The 21,695-nt window shown below is 41.6% G+C and overlaps 1 protein-coding gene across 1 annotated transcript in view; it reads right to left on the bottom strand.

The window, feature by feature from the left end:
• col2a1b (collagen, type II, alpha 1b) overlaps positions 1–21,396 on the bottom strand; it is a 47,313-nt gene extending 25,917 nt beyond the window's left edge. The window contains exons 1-18 of the mRNA XM_083971038.1: positions 21,182–21,396; positions 17,850–18,059; positions 16,352–16,368; positions 15,867–15,899; positions 14,746–14,778; positions 14,429–14,482; positions 12,779–12,880; positions 11,938–12,015; positions 9,590–9,634; positions 8,196–8,249; positions 6,479–6,532; positions 5,392–5,445; positions 4,707–4,760; positions 4,537–4,590; positions 4,275–4,319; positions 4,101–4,154; positions 3,739–3,783; positions 3,488–3,541 (exon numbers count right to left, since the gene is read on the bottom strand). Of these exons, the coding sequence (XP_083827164.1) occupies positions 3,488–3,541; positions 3,739–3,783; positions 4,101–4,154; positions 4,275–4,319; positions 4,537–4,590; positions 4,707–4,760; positions 5,392–5,445; positions 6,479–6,532; positions 8,196–8,249; positions 9,590–9,634; positions 11,938–12,015; positions 12,779–12,880; positions 14,429–14,482; positions 14,746–14,778; positions 15,867–15,899; positions 16,352–16,368; positions 17,850–18,059; positions 21,182–21,275 (1,134 nt within the window). The 5' untranslated portion in view covers positions 21,276–21,396. The remainder of the gene's footprint in view (positions 1–3,487; positions 3,542–3,738; positions 3,784–4,100; positions 4,155–4,274; positions 4,320–4,536; positions 4,591–4,706; positions 4,761–5,391; positions 5,446–6,478; positions 6,533–8,195; positions 8,250–9,589; positions 9,635–11,937; positions 12,016–12,778; positions 12,881–14,428; positions 14,483–14,745; positions 14,779–15,866; positions 15,900–16,351; positions 16,369–17,849; positions 18,060–21,181) is intronic.
• Between the last annotated feature and the right edge of the window lie 299 nt (positions 21,397–21,695).

Genomic DNA, 21,695 nt, shown 5'->3' with positions numbered 1-21,695 from the left:
GTCCATCCCAGTTTAAACTGAATTTACATGTAGTAGCTACATTTTAAAAACTATAATCTCAAGTAGGCTACAGTACATCAGAATCAAGGCTTATCTGAGACACACACACAACTCAGCCCTAAAATACACTGTGCTATGCCTCTGTATTTCTAGCCATAACCAGTTTAAAAAAAAAAAAAAAGGATATACTGATTGGCTGATAATGTTACACTAAATTGTCAAATAATCTTCTATGATAGAACAATTTTAATAAAATATCTTTCCAATATTTTAACAACTGGCAATATAGCTAATGTGTGCACAATAATCAAAACCATTGTTTGATACACTGAACTGAAATGTAACTATTCATCTTTAAATCAGACTAAGATCTTCACTTTTCATAATTTTCTTGTCTCTTCAGGAACATGTTTACATCTCCTTGTGTGTCTTTCACATCTCTCTGTGGTGGTTTACCATTGGTTTGTGACCTTTTGCAGTTGCTATGCATCTTTGTGGCCATGTAGTGTCCTCTAGGATACTTGGGCTGGACATACTGTATACTAATCCATTTTTGGCCAGATTTAGCCTCTTCCTGACACCCTGGCACCTGTTCAGTCATCTATCCATGGTGCAGTTTTTCATTGCACTGTTTTTTATGATCCATGTGAAGGCCTTGCTACTATCAGGCTGTTATCTGCTGCTGCCCATACAGCAGTTTTAAAGCCTCCTAGTCCACCAACAGCACTGGACCAAGTTGCAACTTTAACGGTTGAGGTTTGAAGGTCGACCTGACTGCTTGTGTCCTGACAACTGTTACTGTTTCTGAATTCACTCTGATCACATGCTGCTTACTGTATACTGTATGTGCAGAGGGGTAAATATTAGGTACATTTTAAACCCAACATATCACGAATACATCATCATCAAATACATTCACATAAAGACCCAAAAGAAGCTACAATAAGAAGAGCGCCAGGGGATTGATGGTCGGGGCTGAGTTGGGAATAGCAGAAGAAAGAATATAAGATTTTGTGTTGGACCGCTTTGTCATGGTAGTAGGACAGTAAGGTTAGTTCCCAGTGTGGAATTTTGTGTTCATTGTTGCCCCTTGTCGGTCACTGGGGCAAAACGCAGTAGCACCATCACATGGACAAGACATTTATCCAAAGTGTTTTCAAATAAAAGTTTTCAGTTTTACAAGAAAATGCTGCTGTCTCTGCTTTAGCTCATGCTGCTGAGTTCCAATCATATGTGGTTATTTAGAGGTAGTAGTATTTTTGTTGTTGTGGCTGCCGGGCTCATTTTTTCCTTTGCTTGCTGTTATTACAAAGCTTTCTCTGTTTATAGTAATGAAATAAGCACTGTGAGCACTGTTGGCTGTATTGATTTTTATTTAGTGACACATTTCCTCCTTTTTGTCGCTGTTGTTTTGGGCACTTCAGCACGACTTGTCTTGCATGCAGCCCATTTATTCACATCATTATTTCCCTGTTACAGCGACTGGATCAGAAACTCTCCACGGCGTCTGTCACACACAATATGAAGAGTCACAAAGTTGCTGTGTTGTCCTCATGTTGTCAAATTAGTGTGTTTGTGTGACAGCTTGCTTTACTTTTCTTCACACCCCTGTGTATCATAATAAAACCCAACAGAGAGGAAACCTCCAACGCAGCCAGACTCCATCTGCTCTATATACAGTACAGTATGCTTGGCTATGCTGCTGCTGCATGTACTGTCCTCCACATGTGTCTGTGTACTGTCATTTGCTGTACTTCATGATTAGAGTTTTCCTGCTCTTTAGAGTTTCTCAGCTTTCTGATGAATGTCAGGAGAAAAGTTCATCTCAGTTCGCTATTATACAGATGAGGCAACACCAAATATTAACAATGTCTATATATTTGATAATAAGATATAAGATATCACATGTTATCTGACTAAAATCAGTAATCAATTGCTTCTTTTTTTAAATTGAGGGAAAAAGTGAAAGCTCAGTTAGATATTTACACAAAATAGAGTTTTCTATGACTATCCCCAGGACGTGTTATCCTCGGCCAAGTGCGTAATGTTTTATGGATCCTCTGGGTCAGGATGAAAAATGATTTCAGCCTTTATTCAGAGGAACTGAAGTCAATATTTTCATCCCCACCCCTTCCTATGTACACAAGCCAGAGATTTTACCACACTGTTGGTATGCAGCCTCATGGTAGTGAATGGAATTCCTTTGCTATTGCTGCAGCTTTGTACACTTTGCAGACTCGAGAGTATGACATAATAGTAGTAAGTAGAGTTTGAGTGTTTGCAAAAATGGTGACATAATAGTGTCAAGGGCAATATTTCACTGCTTCTGCAACAGAGGTTTAGTTTTTAAAATAAAGTTTGGGGGGAAAAATTCAAAAATGATGGGATTGCTGCTGTGCTTGGAGGTTTAAAAAAATAATACAATAACAATATTCAGTTGGATAAAAAAAAAAGTCCCATCGGATCAACAAAGTTTACTCAGTTGAAGTTCAAATAATTGTATTTTTCTGTTCTTACAACTTTTTTTTTTCTTTTTATGGGTTAGTCTTGGGTCCCTTTATACATGCAACGCCCGGCTCATAAGGCCCAGAGAAGAAGCAACTGAAATGAGGCTGCAGGGAGCGAACAGGCCTGATCCAAACAGAGTGTGGGATCCTGAAGGTACGGCAAAATAAGGTAATTTGAGAGTTTTAATGCTCCTCACCATGGGACACTTCCTCTGAGGTTAAAGCCACACAACAACACCCATTCACACAGAGGCAGACGAACAATAAGCTGCACTGCATATGTTTCTAGATGTACCAACCACACACACACAGACACAAGTTTTCACATCTTGAGACTGCCTTGATATATCTTAAAGGGGGAACTCCTGGATTTTGCAAAGAGATACTCCATTTGTAATTCCTTAAAGTTTTCCCAAACTATCAAGGGGCTCAGAGAAGAAAGCACACCACCCGCACTAGGCCCTCGAGCACAGATCTGAGCCTGTCTGCCATGCAGCAGGAATAAATCAGATACGAAGCGGAGAGAGAGAGAGAAAACACAGTGAGGGTGAGCGAGACAAGGAGAATAACACTCTAAAACCCCCTCCTCTCTAATTTTCCACACAGATGGAGGCTTAAAGCACTTTTCAATGCAGTGCAGCTTTCTCCAATTTCACTAAAGCATTTCAACTTGTCTCCACAAATCCTCCCTGAGCTGTATGTGCGCTGCCATTTTCTGAGATATAAACTTTTTTGATTTGATTCAAGAAAGTCTTATTTCAACTACAGTACACAGAATTCACAAAACCTTTTTCATGCCTGTTACATAGTTTTTTTTCTTGTTGTTTGAGGAAACTATCACTCGAGGCAGTCGGTGCAATTGGTTGGTAGTGTTTCTCAGAGAGCGAGAGAAGGACGCACACTAGAGATGCACTCACTCATTCTCTCAAACACAACAGGGAAAGAAAGAGCAGAGGAGAGGATGGCACCGGTCTACTCACCTTTGAACCAGGAGAACCAGGGAAGCCAGGAGCTCCAGAGGGACCAACGGGGCCCTACAGAGAGGAAAAGACAGACTTTCAGCCCAACTTTTAATCACTGACACTTCCAGGTGTAGAGACAGCTCTCATGTTACCGCGGGGAGAAACAAGTCTTTGAAGAGACCAGGATGTTTGATGTTTATACGCTTTGTTTCTTATTAAAATCTCAAACCATAGGATGAAAGTGAATGAAATGAGACTCAGATACTCACTGGGGGTCCAGCAGGGCCGGGCAAGCCATCATTTCCACGTGCTCCCTGGAAATGGTGAATAAATGCATTGTCAACATGTGGCATAAACAGCTGGACTAAAATTTTCTTCACAATGGGATCCAAAAGTTTCACACAAGCTGTGTAAATGAGCAAAATGGTGCATGGGAATAATGTTTTGGAGAACGGTTTGCACAACTCCTCCAAATTACAGTGCAACTATTACCTCTACTGTTTGGTACAATAAAGGGTAAAATATCTGAAGTGCACTCTAAGGACATGCTCCCCAACCTACAGAAAATATCTAAACCATGTCTATGATTTTTTTCATCCAATAAGAGTATTCGATTAAAAAAGACACTCACGGCAGATCCACTGGGTCCAGGGCGACCTCTCTCACCGGGCAAACCACGAGGTCCCTATGCAGGAGAGAGAGAGAGGAAAAGAAACCCTCACATCACATTGCTTGTAGAATTTAGATGGTAATACATATTTTTTCTTGTTAATGTTTGAATATTGTGATGTTGAGAAATTCACACCATTGGTCCAGGGGCGCCGTTTTCTCCGGAAGAGCCAGACTCACCCTAAAGACAGAGAAGAGTTAGTTGCGAGTGGGACAAGGCAATATGGTTTGGTTGAATCCCCATCAGCTGCTACCTGTGCAACATCTCTCAATCCGTCAATGGAAAATCATCTTAAAGGCCTACCAAACGGTATTTGAGCTGAGCTGTTCCTTTTTATGCTGGGCTTAGATATTCTGCCAACAGCACAAGCTTGAGTTGATCCAGACATAAATCTTACCTTAGAACCAACAGCTCCAGTCTCTCCCTTTGAACCATCAAGACCTGGATAGCCCTAAAACATTGTACAGTGAGACAGTGCACGGTTAGAAATACCAAATAAGAAATCAAACAACAACCAAACATATTTTTTTCTGGAAATCATCATCAACAGACAACTAACACACTCACTCTGTGTCCCTTGATGCCAGGCAGACCAGGAGTTCCTGGGAATCCACGGGCTCCCTATGATAAAGGAAGAGATACAGTAGTCCAATGTTAATACATAGTGGAGGGAAAGGTGATGAAGCTAAGAGTGAAAAATCACATTCATATCATGATTTTCTCTCCTGGTAGTAAACAATTTTACAAAAAGTTCTGAGGCAAATGTCCATGTCCAATGTCCATTAGGATGGATTTCAGAAGTTAATTCCTCTTGGCTCCTGCTCCATGCTCAGGTTCTTGGCTCGAGACGATGAAGAATTCCTTCTAAACTCTAGATCATTATAGTAACTTTCAGATACACTACCGCTCTAATTCAAATTTAGGTATGTTTATTCTATAATAATCCATCATGACTATCAGCCCTGTGAGAGCTGCTTTATTGTATAAACAGTATGGGGTGAAATGTGAAAATACACTGGCAGTTTGAGTAGTTTAAGTGATTCTCCAGTAACAGTAGCGATAGTCGTCATATAAAAGTTCAGATAGATATTTGGCAAATCCCAGTAAAGCTTTGTATTTATTTCCAAGAAGTCAGCTTTAGTCTGAGAGCTGCTATAAGACTCAGTTCTTTGAACTCTCATTATATCAAGTACATCAAGTGAAGCTTCCCTTTAGATAAATGCCTATTATGTAAAGAGTCTGAATGATCCACCTGAGGTCCAGTAGGTCCACGATCGCCTCCTTTTCCAGGTTTGCCAGCTTCACCCTAATGAAAGGAAAAGAAGTGTAAAGTAAAAACATTGTAATAAAATGTCTGAATTTGTTGTTTTCACTCTTGTGTTGGTGTTTTTTTTAAATGCCACATGCTGTTCATTATAGTATTGTATGTATAATTTTGGTTGACGCAAGAGTGGGCGCCCCTAGTGGACACAACATAACACGTCATGTCTGCTGCCATCATGTGGCTAAAAGTAGGAATTACACCTTGGTGTCCATCGCTCCTTTGGCAGGTAGATTAGCAATGAACATGTCACTTTTAGGAAAATGGAAAAAGCAACATGAACGAAGTAAGAGAAATGAATCTGTAGTCTCATATAAAAAGACATTATAGACTTATCTATGAACACATTGCATGAGAGCTCTCTCTAACAAGTTAAAGAACGACACAGGTTAAATGAGCAGGTTGTCTCTGTTTCTGACTGATACAGTCTTAATGAATACAGTAAAGGCCTAAATGGCGAAACGTCTTCCTAGACAAATCCAAGTCCCGTTGCCTACGATTCAATCTGAGAGAGAGACAGAAGGCCTAAATGTATGACAGTAGTGGCACATCTAATGCTGTCATAGTTGTTGTGCTAGCTTTACCCTGAATTGCAATTTTTTATTGAAATTGTGTAAAAGTAAAACACATTTGCAACAATTTTTTATGTCTAGTCTAGAGTAGCAGTTATAACACCAAACAAAAACATCTGACAAGCCAAGGTGAGATAAGTAAAATATATAAAACTATTACATCAATTTATAATGGAGATACTGGGATTTATACTTTTATATCAGTACAGCTGCTGGAAATAAACACAGTAATTCAGTGTTTTTATGTGATAGGTGAATGGTAATTCTTCTTATCATAATTCACCTATGGCATTTACAGTCTTCTGCCAGAGTCAGAAAAGGTCTCAACTTCTCTGATGGTTCAGTATAGATACATTACATTACATTGGCGTCACATTCAAGTCCTCTCAGACTTTTGGACAGCTGATGTTTGTGTTTACTGTAATATGAAGTTTAAATACACTCACATCATCACCGGGTTTTCCAGAAGGTCCAGGGGGGCCACGGGGACCCATGGGGCCCTATTATCATGAGAAAAGAGAAAACAAGTAAAGGTGAGTCAGAGTTACCATTTCTAACCAACAGGGGGCAACTTTGTGAACTTTAGGTTAAAATGTGTAGCATGTGGGGATAATTCTTGCTGTCCTTGAAAGCAATTAGCAAAACATGAATGAAACGCATGAAAACACTTCTACACATGACTTTAACCAGCATTCAACCTCTGTTAAACTCACTGACATAAGGTGCCATTAATCATGTGTTTACTATTTTGTTAATAAAAAGCATTTAAAACACATTGAACACTGCTTTGTAATTAATACAAGCATCTCTTTGTACATGAGTACATATACATTTTCATACCCCTGAACAATAGTGACAATATTATGACTCCCAATGACAGTATCACGAGGAAGGCCCAGAATCAACAGGATTTATAGAGGAGATTAGGCCAAAAAGATGGAACAAATAAACTTATTATAAAGTTCAGCTGTTTCTCTGTGAGTTTTTTTCCTTAGGCTACCAATATTATTTTTGACATCTGGACGACCAATCTGGTTTTCTTTTTATTACTCTGGCACAAGAAAGCAAGCGAAACGACTGACAAATAAATCCCTTAAGTGTTCATGGTAAATAAAACACTGACCTGCAGTAACATGGCGGTTGTTAAATTAAAAATGACATATATTAATGACACACTGTTGGTATTTTTTACTGACTCATTATGATTTCTCGAGCTAAAATCATCCTTGCGCTTCACAAACACAGAGCCACCACTGTGACCCTGACACAACTGTCAAGTTATTTTCTGGTGGAAAGCTTGATTTTAATCGCTCATAATGATGCGCTGGCATGTATTTAAAAGAGAGGGCACCTCCACCTGCTTATCTGAACTCCACAGCAGCGGATTAACACAGCGGTGTGGAGGCCCTGAATTGTCTACCTGCTGGGGGAACGGGAAGGACGGGAGGGTGGTGCGAGCTAAGAGAGCAGAGGGGCGCAGCGAGGAGGGGGTGAGAGGAGGAATTTAGGAACACATAATGAAAATGAATAGAAAAGGCTTAGAGCCTTGGGAGAGGAGTTACTTCAAGAGAATTATCTGAGGATAAATACTGTATAACAGAGCAGGAGAGCCACTCTGCCTTTTACCATTAAATGTCAGGCTCCACAGTGAGTCTGCGCCTGTGAGGACTGACTGACTGTGAAGGTTGTAAATGTTGAGATCTGGCTACTCAAGCACTGGATATATAAGTTAGTGTCTGGCAGTGAAAGGTTAGAAAGTGTTAATAGAAGTAAAGTATAGCTACAAAGGAGCTGCCATAGTAGAAGTCTCCACCATGTAGAGTTGAGTAGTATGAGGTTAAACAGACTATATCCAGCTCTTTTGGTCCCTTTAAGACCTATTTTATGGCTCCCTGTCTCTCTTGAACGCCCTGTACTGTATTAACAATGTCTAACTTTCCTTTATGTTACTTCAGTGGGTAACGTAAACTATAAGGTAGCAAATAGTGCTTTTGTGGACATGAGAGGAGGGAGATGGATCACAATGAAAAGAAGAGAGGCTTAAAGGCCTTGGAGGGGTGGGGAGACATCTGAAGAGGTTATGAAAAAGGCGGACCAGCAAGAATTTATAATACAGCATGTGATGTGGACTGGGGAAGCGGTGGCACTCTGTGGGACACTTACAGATTGTCCGGGCTCTCCAGCCTCTCCTGGGTTGCCTTGGAAACCTTGTGGGCCCTGTGATGTAGAAAGAAAAGATGAGAGTGTAACTTATTTTATAATCACTGTGGCAATGAGGACACCTGGAGAAAAAAAAAACCTGTGGATCATGACTCATGACTTCTATAATTAACAGTGACATTTTCAAAATAGCCAATTTCATAATGTCAGCACAGGCTTAAGGACAATGTCATTAGAACATTTTCCGGTATTTATGTTGACAGTTAATTGTTAAACCAAATAAATGCCAGATTAGTTGATAATAAAAGGCATTGTGCCATTTCTTAAAGATACTTCTATTTACCACTGATATTGTCAATTTGTTATGCAGCAAATTTTTAATTTGGGCTGCAACATAGTGAAAAATACCCACTACAACCTCTTGAAACTCAAAACCCATTCTTCTCTTTTTTTTGACTGACCAAAACCAAAAGATGTTGAGTTTAAGGGCAAATTCCTCACACTGAGGAACCTGAAACTGAAGAATGTGTAACTTATTTTTCACAAGTTTTTCTTGAATAATGACTGAAACATTTAATTCACATCGAAATAGTTCCTGATTATTTAATGGACTCATCAGTTAATCAGCTAATTGTTTCAGTCTTAGACGTTTGCAGCAGATGACACTATAGTCACCCTGGTCTTTATTTCATATCTTCATTAACAGCTTAAAATCATTGCAAAAACCATTTCATTACATGTCTGTGTCTGTTGGTCTACACCACAAACTGCAGCCATTTAAAATATCACCTATCACCTTAAAAAGGTCAGGCAATATTTTTCCTATATAAAAGCATTCGTCTCTACCCAAGAAGAAAATTCTTCCCTCCAAATATGGGCTGATGGTGATAAAACCGTCAAGTTGAGGCAAGTCAGCTGGCACTGCCTAAACCTTAATAGCTTTACTCTGGAAGTCAGAGCTGAGTTGCGGGCAGGTCGGGGACGGAGGGTGAAGCCCAGTGGGCTCTGTGAAAGGTAAATTGTCAGGTGTTCTACAGCGCGTCTGGGTTGTGGCGTAGGAAAAAGCCCTGGAGCCTGCAGCTGGGAGACACAGGTATTCTCCATACGCCACCACCCAGCTCTGTGAACTGGCAGACACCTGCAGTTCAACGGGTCTGTGTGTAAACTTTTTATCTCTGATAGTGATTTACTCCCTGTTGGTAATTTTTCATGTAAATCTTTAAATAAATATGAATCTAACTCTTAATAAATAAACGTAAAGAGACAATGTGCATGTGTCGTATCTATGTGCCATCGAACACACAAGAGTTAATCTTTGGCATCCTGTCAGAACACAGGATGTGGTCTACAGGTGAGCCCAGGTTGGGTCTTGTTTGAGGAGAACAGGAGGTACTTACAGGTGATCCGCTGGGGCCAGGTGGTCCTCTGGGTCCCATGGGGCCCTGAGGGCAAGAAAACACACCAGAGACACAACATCAGGCTAACAACATATAATCAGTTCAAACTACACAAACAGAGAACAGCCATTTCACACATTATGTTATTCATATGAGCTGTATTGGGGAGAAATCCTGCTCTCTGGTCTTGTCCATTTGAATTCCATCAGAAGCTATGAAAACATTTCACCTGCTTTGCCCTAAAGCCACACAAAACTCAACAGCTCGACTTGTCAAATCCATAACTCCTTTGAAATTCCTCAATGGCATCCAATGTCTCTCTTTCTTTTTCACTTATGCCCCCCCCACCCCCCAACCTCTTTCCTCTTCTGTCAGCTCCTTTAACCCAAGTCCTGTGTGTTTTCTGTAGTTCGAAGGTCATCATCAGCAGCAGTAGTGCTGTACTCTTCTTAAGGGGAAGTGCCTGAACTCTGTATGACTTCTTCCACTTTGACATGGAATGAAAAACAACATAATACAGAGTTGTCCGGGTTTAGAGAAATTCCTCATCCCAGAGATGTGAGATTTCAGGCACCAGAACAAGAAGAGGTGAGGTTTCTGCCACTATATTTTCTCTGACTGAACCTTAATCTCCTCTGTGAGGGCTTTCTGGCTGGAGTCAAATGCCTTCAGTCATTTCTACTTTAGCTTCATGCATCAGCGCTCAGCAAGAGAAAATCACATTCTGTAGAGGTGATGAGCCAAACCTTCATTACATTCCCCCTCAACCCCCCTCCCACATACACACTCATACTTATATACATATGAAGGCAGCTGTAGAAGGAACAATACACGAGTTGGTGTAAATAAAACTCTTTAAATGATTCTGGTGTTCTTCAGTACATAACTTGACTCAGATCAGTTGGGACGGCTTCACTCTTGGGTGAAAACACTCCTTTCAGTCGGCTTGTTTTTATAACCCCTCATTTTTAGCATCATGGTTATGTTTAAAAAAAAAAAAAAAGAGGCATGGCAGCCAAAGAAAACGTCACAGCACGGCACAGTGGTCCTCAGAGGGGGAATGAAAGTCACCTTTCAGTGGGTGTGGGAACCCCCAACCACAGTGGCTAGGAACTTATCAATGGGGCTCTATATCTGGAGGAACTTCTGAATGTGTGTTTGAGGGACACGGATATGTGTCCTTGTGTGTGTGTGTGTGTGTGCATACATTTCAGTAAGAGCGTTGTTTGAGCATTTGGTATGTAGGTATACTATATGGATATGATTTGAGGTCCGGAGTGTGTGTGTGTGTGTGTGTGTGTGTGTGTGTGTGTGTGTGTGTGTGTGTGTGTGTGTGTGTGTGTGTGTGTGTTGTGATTTAACATCAGTCCAGTCTGTTCTTTCACGTCTCTCTCCCCCAGCAGGCTAGAAAACGCCAAAGTAAATGTGGACTGGCTTCAAAAAGGCTCAGCACTGTGGCGCGCTGTCTGACATGTGGAGGGACAGTCAGTAGGAGTGAAGCCACACACACACACACACACCGCTGCTAGCTGTGGGGATCTGATTGACTCCAGCCGCCCGCTGCCCCCCACCACCACCACCACTAACCACCCCCCACAAAGCCGCTGCCAAGCTGCTCTGTGGCTCTCTGAACCCAAATAACTCCCAGTGTGCTCCTCTCTGCCATCGTGCCAGCTAACTGACAGCAGCAGTGGGTTTTTCATGGGTTTGGAGCGTAATGACAATCAATGGCTGTTTCCTCAATTTATAAAATGACCCCTTCTGTACTCCATGGGAGGTGTTTATTTTCCTTCAGGATGCAGAACTCTGTTGTTTTCTTTCTCCATTACTTGGGAAACTTCTCACTTTTATGGCTTAGGTTTCTTTCATCAAAACCATTTACAACGTATGCGGTGCTACATAAACCAGAAGTCTGCGCAGTTTCCTCCCAGCCTTGGTGATTTAAAATCCTACATGGTTGTCTCCTCTCCTGGCGAAGAACAATGGTGACAATGTGTCCGTCTTGTATTTTACATCTGAGAACCATGTGATCCTTCTCTGGGTCGTGTAACGATGTCTTTTGTGTTCCTCCACAAGGGTCAAAGTGCAGAATCAGCCACAGAGAGGCCAAAAAAAAGTATTAAAAAAAAAAACGCCATTTCACTCCAACACTTTGAGATGTTGCAGATGTTGGTCGATGCAGAATTTTAACCCGGGTCTTCACGTAGAGGGGGGTGGAAGCCTGCCTAAGCGCTCTGCTCTGCTGCTAGCTGCTACTGTAGCTGCTGTTGCATCCCAGCAGATTCAATAACAGCCATAAAAAAAACAAATCACAGGAGCGGCAGCAGCTCTCATCATCACTCGCTCACCATTGGTCCTTGCATCACACCCATCTGAGCGCCGCCGGCCTTCTCGTCGAAGCCGCCGGCCATCTGAGCAGCAAAGTTCTGTAAGAGACAAATAGAAGGGACGGTGAGTTGTTTTATCTTCAGTTAGTGAACTTGAGCTTTTAAAGTCATTTGCATTTGTTGAAAAAGAAAAAGATGTTATATCGACTGCAGGGTGAAGCATCTGGTTGGAATTAGACTGAAAACAAAACAAAAATGAACTTGGGGAAGGTTGCAAGTTGCATCTACTTTAAAACTGAGCTTTGGTTTTTAGGTGTTGCACAATTGAAGTATCCTAAACGTGTTTGTTATTGATTCTCAGAGGTTGGCGGGTGCAGTGTCACTTTGGCAGGAGAGAGGTTTGTTAGCATCAGAGCTCATTATGTGAATCCTGACGCAGACGGAGAATAGACAGAGGGCATGTGAACAGTTTTCATCTCTCTCTCCCTCACAAAGACTCTCCTTGTTTGCCCCCTCCTAGGAAAGCTCTTTCCCCTTCCCCTCCCCAAGTCTATCATACTACCTCCTGCCCTTCCACCCCCCCTCCCCTCAGTCCACCTCCTCCCCTCTATTCTCCTGCAAAGAATGAGAGGCATTCGATCTATTCTCTCTCTCTGCATCCACTCTCCGTTGTCTTTCGGCCTCCTCCCACTGCCAGCAGTTTCCCACATCTTTTGTGCCTCTCAATTCTTCCCTGCTCCTTTTTTTTTTTTTTTTTACCATTCTCTCTCCAGAGCCCGCGCTCTGCCCTGTGTCGACCTGTCAGCTCCTCTGTCTGCAGTGAATGCCAGTCCACCACTTCTTCTCGTCATGAGATACTTACTCCACCGAGGCCAGGGGGTCCATTAGGTCCTGGAGGTCCAGGGGGGCCGGGGTTTCCGGGGGTGCCAGGCTCACCATCTCTGCCACGGGGACCAGGGCTTCCCTGAGATAGATTCACATTTTTACAAATTTAAAATACATAAACTTCATTAAAAGGACAAGTATGAGACCTGAGGTGGGAAATAACTCTCAATGCAAATAATCAATCAGATTACATTATCACATTCCTTTGGTTTCATCGATCATTTGGTCCGTAAACTGTGATAAATTTGCCAAAAAGTTCAAATCATAGTTTCAAAAAATCAAAGCTGACATCTTCAAATATCTACTTTGTCTAACCAACCGTCTGTAAGGGAAAAATATTCAATTTGCCTTTAAATAAATCTACCAAAAAAAGCAATATTCACATTTGAGAAGCTGCATCCAGAAGAATTTAGACTTTTGACTTAAAAAAGACAGTCTTTTCTGTTAACCAACTTCTTGATTAATCTGCAAATTATCTCAAATATCTTAATCTTCTTTATGTTTTTACTGAATCTCCTTTATTAGACAACTAAAGGCACACATTTGAAAGAAAAAGCAGATAACATATTGCACTTCCTTGATGAATAATCCTCTAGTTCTATTTTGAAGCATATTATACAACCACAGCAAATTACCATTTTTACAACCCAGCTTTGATTTATTCTAGGCCCGTGCGCCAACACTTGAACTGAGAACTACTTTGGATAAATCATTACACGGTAGCTGGCAAACGATTGACTGCTGGACTACATTTGTCAGATAGTGTTGACAGAGGCCTAATGTTCAGTTGAACTTTTTCCAAACTGCACTGACAGTCTACACGAGGGAACATGATGACACCTGAAACACAGGTAGGACTGAAGTTTGACTTGAGGAACTCAGTCACACCAGACGTTTAAAGGTTAAAAGAGCTGAACTGTTAGATAAAACTGCCATAACCGTTGCAGGTTACATAATTCAAAACAAAATTGATATTTTTCCTCGGGGGGGCTGCTGTGAATGCTGATGATTTATCAGCGCAGGTATCAGACTACCTGGCATACCTCTGTGCATGTAGTGACAAATTACCCTGCGAGGGGGATCCTGAGAGAAGAATGTGTATTTAACCTCTGCTAGCCAAAACGCAGTCCACCTTGTGCTTAAATCTACATAAACAAGCTGACTACATGACATAAACTCTGTGCCTGCGGCCATTATCACGTTCAAGTGTTGTCGCATTAATGTGGTGATCAAAGCCAGGCCAAGGCGGCGGCGCTGACTGACTGACTGAGACTGAGAGACTGAGAGGCCTCAGAGAGAAGCAGAGGTTTACATTACGAGACTTCGACAGCCCCACATCTGTTAAACAACCCAGACCACACAGACTAATGGAAACGGCACATGACTAGTTAGTCTGAGCTGCTCAATGAAAGGCTACCATTCTGCAAAACCTGCAAGCTATAGCAGGTACCCCCCCCCCCCACACCTCCACCGCCCGCCCCCAAAGACCTAAAGCTATCAGATTCAATGGCACATACTGTACTTCTTATGGCAGCAGAGTGTGGGTCCAACTGTTATTTTAAGGGTCAGAGCGAGACTAAGACGGCCATTTAAGAAAAACAAACAAAAAAAACCTTCTCAAACTGACCTTCTCTCCCTTATCTCCTCTTGCTCCACGGGTTCCTTGCTCTCCTGGTGGGCCCTGGGTGAATGTAAATAAACAGTTCAAGTAAATTAGTAACGTCAGGTAGGATCTCACTATAAATCAGTTATAGGTATCATCAGCAGGTAGACGTAACACAGGAGCTCTGCTACTATTAATGTCAGATCATAGTGGCATGCAGTTTCTTTCTGACTTGAATGAATGAACACAGATGATACAGGACACTCTTTAAATAGCAAGTTCTATAAGCTCCCTAAGGAAAATAATATACTGTATATACAAATGTATAAATAGGTGCATACCATTGGGCCACCTGGTCCTCTTGGTCCTACAACCTGAGCAAGTGAAGGAAGGGAGAAAACGGAGAATATATAATGATGACATCTGCTTTGTACAATGTTGATTATTTGTCATAAAATGTGTCCTCGCTGGTGTAGCCTACAGTATGTAGGCACGTTGGTGTGCACAAACTGAAGCCGCCCACCGCTAAAGCCTACATTTAGAGCATCTGTTTGCTCATGTGATGTTTAGATCTCCGAGGACAGGAGGGGAAACATTATCTGGATCCCATCAGAACAGACCTGTTAATTACTTGTATCTTCAGGCAAAGCATTATCAGAAACATACAATAAACAATGCCTCCTTATTTCCTGCCATGAACTTGCATTCCCTCAGTTGGGTAAAGCATTTCCAGGTGCAGCTCTGCAGCAGCAGGGAGTTCCCTCCACTCCCCCCTCCCCTCTCTCTCTCTCTCTATTACCCTATGCAGATGGAGGATTGTATGGAGACTTATTGCACTTGGCTGTCCTCCTGATGACTGGGCAAACAGACCTGCCTTCTCTCTCTCTCTTTAGACTGGCAGTAAACAATCTATTGTTATTTCATAATAATGAGTGATGTTACAAATGTTACAACAGTGATACCGTGTTAAAAACCTTCACATTACACTTATCCATACTAACAACAGTGAGGGAAAGTAACTAAGTACATTTATTCAAGTAATACTTCCATTATTACTGTAGTTATTGTGCATAACACAATGGGACACTTTGGATTATAAACTGATGTATTTATCTACAGTAGATTAAATGTATATATGGATGATGAAACTACCTAAAATTACCTAAACTACTGACACATTGATGAATCAATAACAATGATCTAATAGTATAGTACAATAATATAATTTATACAGATCCCATTTTCAAATTTGTATTTTGATTTTGTTAAAATACTTCACACTTGCTAATAGTGGTGCATTCTTATATTGCTGTATTGTAACTTCTTCTGTTGGTGTAAGGGTTGTTAAGTGTTTCACTCGAGGCTGAAGGAGATCTCTATCACTTCAGCCATTTAACTAATGAGCATTCAAGTTAAAGACCATGGTTTGGTTGTATGTTTCAGTTGTGTGGTGTCAACTTACATCAGTAATGTCTCCGGGTTCACCTTTCTGACCCTGATAGTGAAGAAATGAAACATAAAAACAGCAATCAGCATTTGGACTTCAAAACATTTGATCTCTCTCCAGTCTTCTCTCACCCTAATAATTTTAAAAAAGTGCTTCCAATGAGATGTTGCAAGAAAACTGGTCGAGAGCCTAATGTTGAAAATGAGGATCCTCTACAGTATCATCAGACACATAAATATGGCACTCAGTGGAGGTCAGGAAATAACTGTAATCCATCTGGCAAATCTTTTTCACATCAAAGTCTCATCCAAATCCATAAACTACAGTTCCCCCCTGCAGCACTGATAGGAGTCTGGGACAGATAGTGATTTAATTGCAGGTGCTGGAGAGATTCACACCACAGACACAAAAACACACACATACAACATCACAATCACATACTGTACATAGACAAATCCACAAACACCATGTTACCCACACACAGTGTCTTGATATCTCACCTTAGCTCCAGGTACTCCTGTTATGTGGTCGGGAGGCGTAGAGGGATAAAACAGATTGTAGTTAGTAACTGGCTTACAGAGATGCAATCAATGAGGGTTACACAATATTTCCCAGAAGTCCTGAAAGTCTGTACATGCTTATGACCAGTTGTACTTTGCTAATTAAACTGCTCTAAAGACCACCACCAAATCACACTTGTGGTACCCAAAGAGCCCATCAGGATTGAAAAAGTGTTGGCTGAGTCACCATCTTAAGAGTTCAGAGCAGAAGCAAAGCAGCTGGAGGTAAAAAAAAAAAAAAAAGAAAAAGAAAAAGAAAAGAGAGAGACTAAAGGAAGCAAAAGCATTGGAAATTGCGTAAAGTGTATGTGAAAATGTATGTTTTCATTATAATCAGATATAGCTGTTAGATAAAGCTGGATTTTTGTTATGTATATTTCAGAACATGTTGATGATTAGGTAGCCATATTGATCAATTATGAGCTTGCACACATAGTTAGGGCTGTGAATCTGCAAAATGAAATAAAAATAGATTTTGTTTTTGAAACTGTTTGGTGCTTGTGCCAATTGATATAAACTGTCAAGGACTGACTCCAAAAAACAGCATGTTCCCGACTTGGAACAAAAAACAAATGTTAAATCTTAGCTAAATAAAAGTAGCCAGAAGACATTTGCCTCTAGTAAATAGTCTCACCAGATCAAATGCAGTTTTTAAGAAAATAAGGAAGAAAACAAAATTTCTGCATTGAGATTTAAAAGCCAGCTCTTGTCCTCAGGTGGTTAATAACTTAAAATTATGCGTTTCATGTTATATACTTCTAACTGAGCACTAAGCTTTGACTTGAATGGAAGATAAGTATTTTCTAAAGCATTTGAATTCATTTAGCATGCATTGCAAACAGTGACACTTCTGATTTCATTCATGCTCCTCAGCCAAAATTTGTCCACATTTCCAAAACCGACCAATGAGCTCCCTTTTTAGCGGGAGGCAAATGGCCGTTTTAAATGTGGTGAATAACTCCTTCAAAAAGCCTCAACCCTCAGTGGATTGTCACTGTTTTTTTTTCTTGCCATCAGATCTGCAGAAATCCACAGAGAGGATATAGAGGAGAAATGCGAGGCCGTGTCTGCTTGACTGAGGTATTTCCTTAATGGCTCCCACATGTTTTCATGATACTCAGGGAAGAACAGAGTATTCAAACAAGATGGGGCCAAGGTGAGCCAGTTATATATATATAAAAAAAATGATGAGGTAGCATTTCAACGAAATCTGCTCAGATGTGTCACTGTTGTTGTTTATTTCTTATCATTTGTTTGCTTTGGGGATAGTTAAGACGGTCAAATCAAAGGGTGACGTACAGTAAAGGCTTGAAGTTAAACTGCACACAGCCAACCTTTGATTGATGCCAGACTTTGTCATTTTTTCCCTCCCAAAGTAAACAACATGATGCTGTACAGTAATTTATTTATGAGAGGTGTGAGATAAATAAATTACAACCAATGGGCGTGGACGGGTCAGCTGCGCAGATGGGGCAACACTCTCCAAATGGGATTTCGGGTTTGGGGCAGTCTTTTAGCTCCTCGCAGACAATTTCATCACACAGGACGGTTCCAGTGTCACACACACAGATGCGACAAGGCTCTGGTTTCCATACGTCCTTGTCGCTATAGCGCTGTCCGTCCTGTAAACAGCTAAAAACATCCTCCTCTGTGTGTGCGATCATAGCAAGGGACACACAGAGGCCCAGGCAGGTGGATGGTGGGAGGAAAAAGAAGATTACACATCAGGTGTGAATAGCAGTCAAACCATCATAGTGTTTACTTTAAGTCACAAGATATGTGTGAGATGAGGAAGAAAACCAAAAGCTTTGTTCAGATGGGAAACACATGTGCAGTGATGAAAAAAAAAAACATATTGAAAAGCATTAACCTGTGTGAAAACTAATCCACACAACTTTTTTGTTTGCCTCGGAAGAATGTCCCTGATTCCCTCTAAGAACTTTTCCAAGCAATTCCTAATGTCATCTACAGACCAGTGTTAGTGAAGCTGCACTGTAGTTGTGTCAGCAGGGCCGATGCAAAAGCACTTGATCTGCCAATAAAAAGCTAATTTCCCCCATACTGATTCATAATTGCATCAATATATATCTTCTTATCAGCACAATTTACACAAATCAAAAGTCTCCTGCAATGTTACGATCCCAAAACTAACCTTAATAGTGTAAGTCAAAATATTCTATTGCATCCATGAATAAATAATATTGAGTTCAGGTACTAGTCTAATACATGCAACCTCTACAGTAGCCACATGGTGGCAGTGTAGCATCGCATGTTCACAATGAAGGTGGGTAAGACCAGCAGGAAACCTCTAATAACTTCACAGGAGCTGGAGACCATGTGCCCAAATTCCTCAACAAGTTAAATATAGGGCTCGTTTACATTGCGGGAGACACCCTAATGTGCTGCAAAGGAGACAGACTCTGCATTCAGTAAATGAATAATGTTTGGATCTTTCTTCTTTCTTTTTTTTCATGGACCACAGTTTGGCACATAGGGCAAATAGAGAAACGTGATGGAGGTGGGACATGTTTGAATACAGGTACTCTTTGCAATTACACCACTCAGACTAAGTTAACAATAGACATAGGTAATTACAGTTTATTTTACAGTCAGGCAGCTTGGTCAGTGGTCAAACACTTGCTCAAAGACATGCTCTGATTAGAGCCACTGACCCTGCACCACAGGGTGACAGAGTCCAACGTATCCAGAGCATGGCCTCAAGGTACAGAGAGCTGAGCGGGTGAGAGGGGAAGGGGCAAGTACAGTAGCTATATTTACCTTTGAGCGCTGCTTAAGTCTAGGTAACCTAACGGACCTCAGCCGCAATGAATGAGGTCTTTCTGGAAAGGGACAGAGTGGGCAATTCACAAACTATTGCCTTGTATAAACACGGGGCACATTTTAAACCCCATCTGGAAGCCATAGCTGTGTCAGATGCCAGTTCAAGCACGTCAGGAAAAAGAAAATGGTCAGCTTTCATGCGCATACCTTGCGGTTTTGAAATCTAGTTTTACAGGCCTGGATGTACAATCAAAGGCCTGCACCTGTCCTTTCACTGACTCAGGTATGAAAGATTCTTCTGATATGGGATATTCTGGGACAAGAGCTCCTCTATCTGCCGGAGAGCTGATAGAAAGCTGGCTTTTCGTCACTGAGGATCATTTCTAAGTCCCCTCTCCCGTGTGTTGGCAGACGTTCTGTTTTCCAGGGAGGTAAAATGAACAATGAAAATTGTAAAGTGAACCCAGGTGTAGTAACTAACTTCTAGGCCTGGCTCCAGCTCTAACCTCTGTCTGATTAGCTCTTCACCTGCATCAACAGGTCAGTCACTGGCCTCAAATCTGAGAGCTAAAGAACTGACCCCTGTCCTCTCAGGGCCATTGAGCCTGCTGTGCTGAGGTCACAATCAGACCTCTTCACCACTTCTCCTAGAAAAAAAAGATTCTGCCTCTAGTTAACGCAGAGGAAAGGGGCTTTCATTATATCCAGGGGCCTACATCTCTGAAAGAGTAACCTGAGACTCTCAGTTGCTTTGGCATGAGCATTTCCCCCCCTTTTCTCATTCCTCTTGAAAAAACAACAACAATTTCTTCACTTAAAAGCTCGGTAAACCTGACTTATTGTATACCGAGAAGACTGCGCTTCTGAGAATTACAATAAAAAAACTCTCTGTCTTATATTCCTCCAATCACCTCTCTTTTGCACCCTGGCTCTGTCTCTCTCTGGGCTGACTGTCACTGCTTATGGGTAATCTTTCAAGCAGATGGAAACCCTGAAATCATATGGAACATTATTTCTGGCCCCAAATCTGTTGGCATACCTTAACTCTCACATGTCTTTTGAGGATACTAAAATCAATAGTGATGATGTATAATCCCACCCCCAAAAAAAGAAAAGAAGCAGAGACAGAGGAAAGTCTGCAGGTATGGAGACCGATAGAAAGGCCGTCTGACTCTTAATGGAGTTTTTTTTTTAATGGAAATTTTGGTTTTTAGTCCACCTTTCCGCCTCAACAAGCCAGGATCTGCCTGGATGCCCTCTGACAGCAATGGAATGTGAACACTTTTCACCAAAGGCCCTTGAGCCTGACCACCTTTCACTTTTCGCCCATCCCCTCCCCCCCCTCTATATTAAGTGAATCTGCAGTTAAAAGGAGAGCTTGTCAAGGCCCCTAAAGCACCCACAGGTGTCTGGCAGTTTAACTTAGGAAAGAAGGGGGAGCCAGGAGAAGGCAGTGAGAACTACTGTAGTGGATCAAAGTCTGAATCTGGGGATTTTCGCGTCTCCAAACTATATCTGAGAACGTCAACGTAAACAAGAATGAACGAATACTGCTATCAACACATGAATCTGAGTAGATATAAACAGCCAAGAGACCAAAAACGTTGTGCGCATTCTCTCGCGTAAAGGTCCCACATCCTTCCATCCAGTCCATCACTTTTACGCACGTCCACAGCTCTGAGAAACCAACTTTTACCACAGCTCCTGGATGCAGTAATACCAGTACCCTTGATGAACTGACCATCCACAATATCACTGATCAAAAAATGCCTTTACCTGCAACAGAATACCTGAACAAAAGTGAACTTCGTGTGCGTAAAAGTTGCCCAGCCTCAGAACTGATCAGAGTTTCTGTGCGTGGGTTGAAATTAAATATTTCACAGAGAATCAGACTTGGAAAACGTTTGATGTCCTTGTGCACGTTAGGAAAACTCTTGAATAAAGCTCTCAGAGGAATAAAACAAAAACAAAATCAAAACTGTCACTTACGGTCGTCCTCCTCCTGACATCTCACAACGGCTAATAGACAGACTTGGGTTGCTACAAGTAGCAGTACAGTCCTGGAATCCATAAAGCTGAACATGTCTAAATATTAGACATGCAGGGCCCTTCAGGGAGAAAAAAGGGTGCGAAGGGTGCGCTGGCTTCTCTCAGTGTTTAGTGTATGTGTCCCCAGTTACAAAAGCCGAACCCTTCGACATTCACCCTTTCCCAAAAAAAAAAAAAAAAATGATGGGGGCAATCCAGCGGCAGGACCCGGACCTGCAGAAACTCAGCACCGACCGCTTCAGGCCAGACGCTGTAGTTTTATGTCCCCGTTGCCTTCAATGAATCTTCGTATATTCCCAAATATCAGTCCAACCCCTTACCCCCTGTCAGGCTGAAATCCGAGCCCCGTCTCCCTCCCTTTCTGTCTCCCAGGTTCCATTATTCCAGTCCCAGACCACTCCTTTCTCCACGTGCTGCTACTGAACCCAAAAAAACTGAAACTTTTTTTTTTTTT

This window comes from Trachurus trachurus, assembly GCF_905171665.1.
Source record: "Trachurus trachurus genome assembly, chromosome: 5".
Taxonomy (NCBI): domain Eukaryota; kingdom Metazoa; phylum Chordata; class Actinopteri; order Carangiformes; family Carangidae; genus Trachurus; species Trachurus trachurus.
Note: the sequence above shows the minus strand (reverse complement) of the source record. Positions and strands in the feature narration are given on the sequence as shown.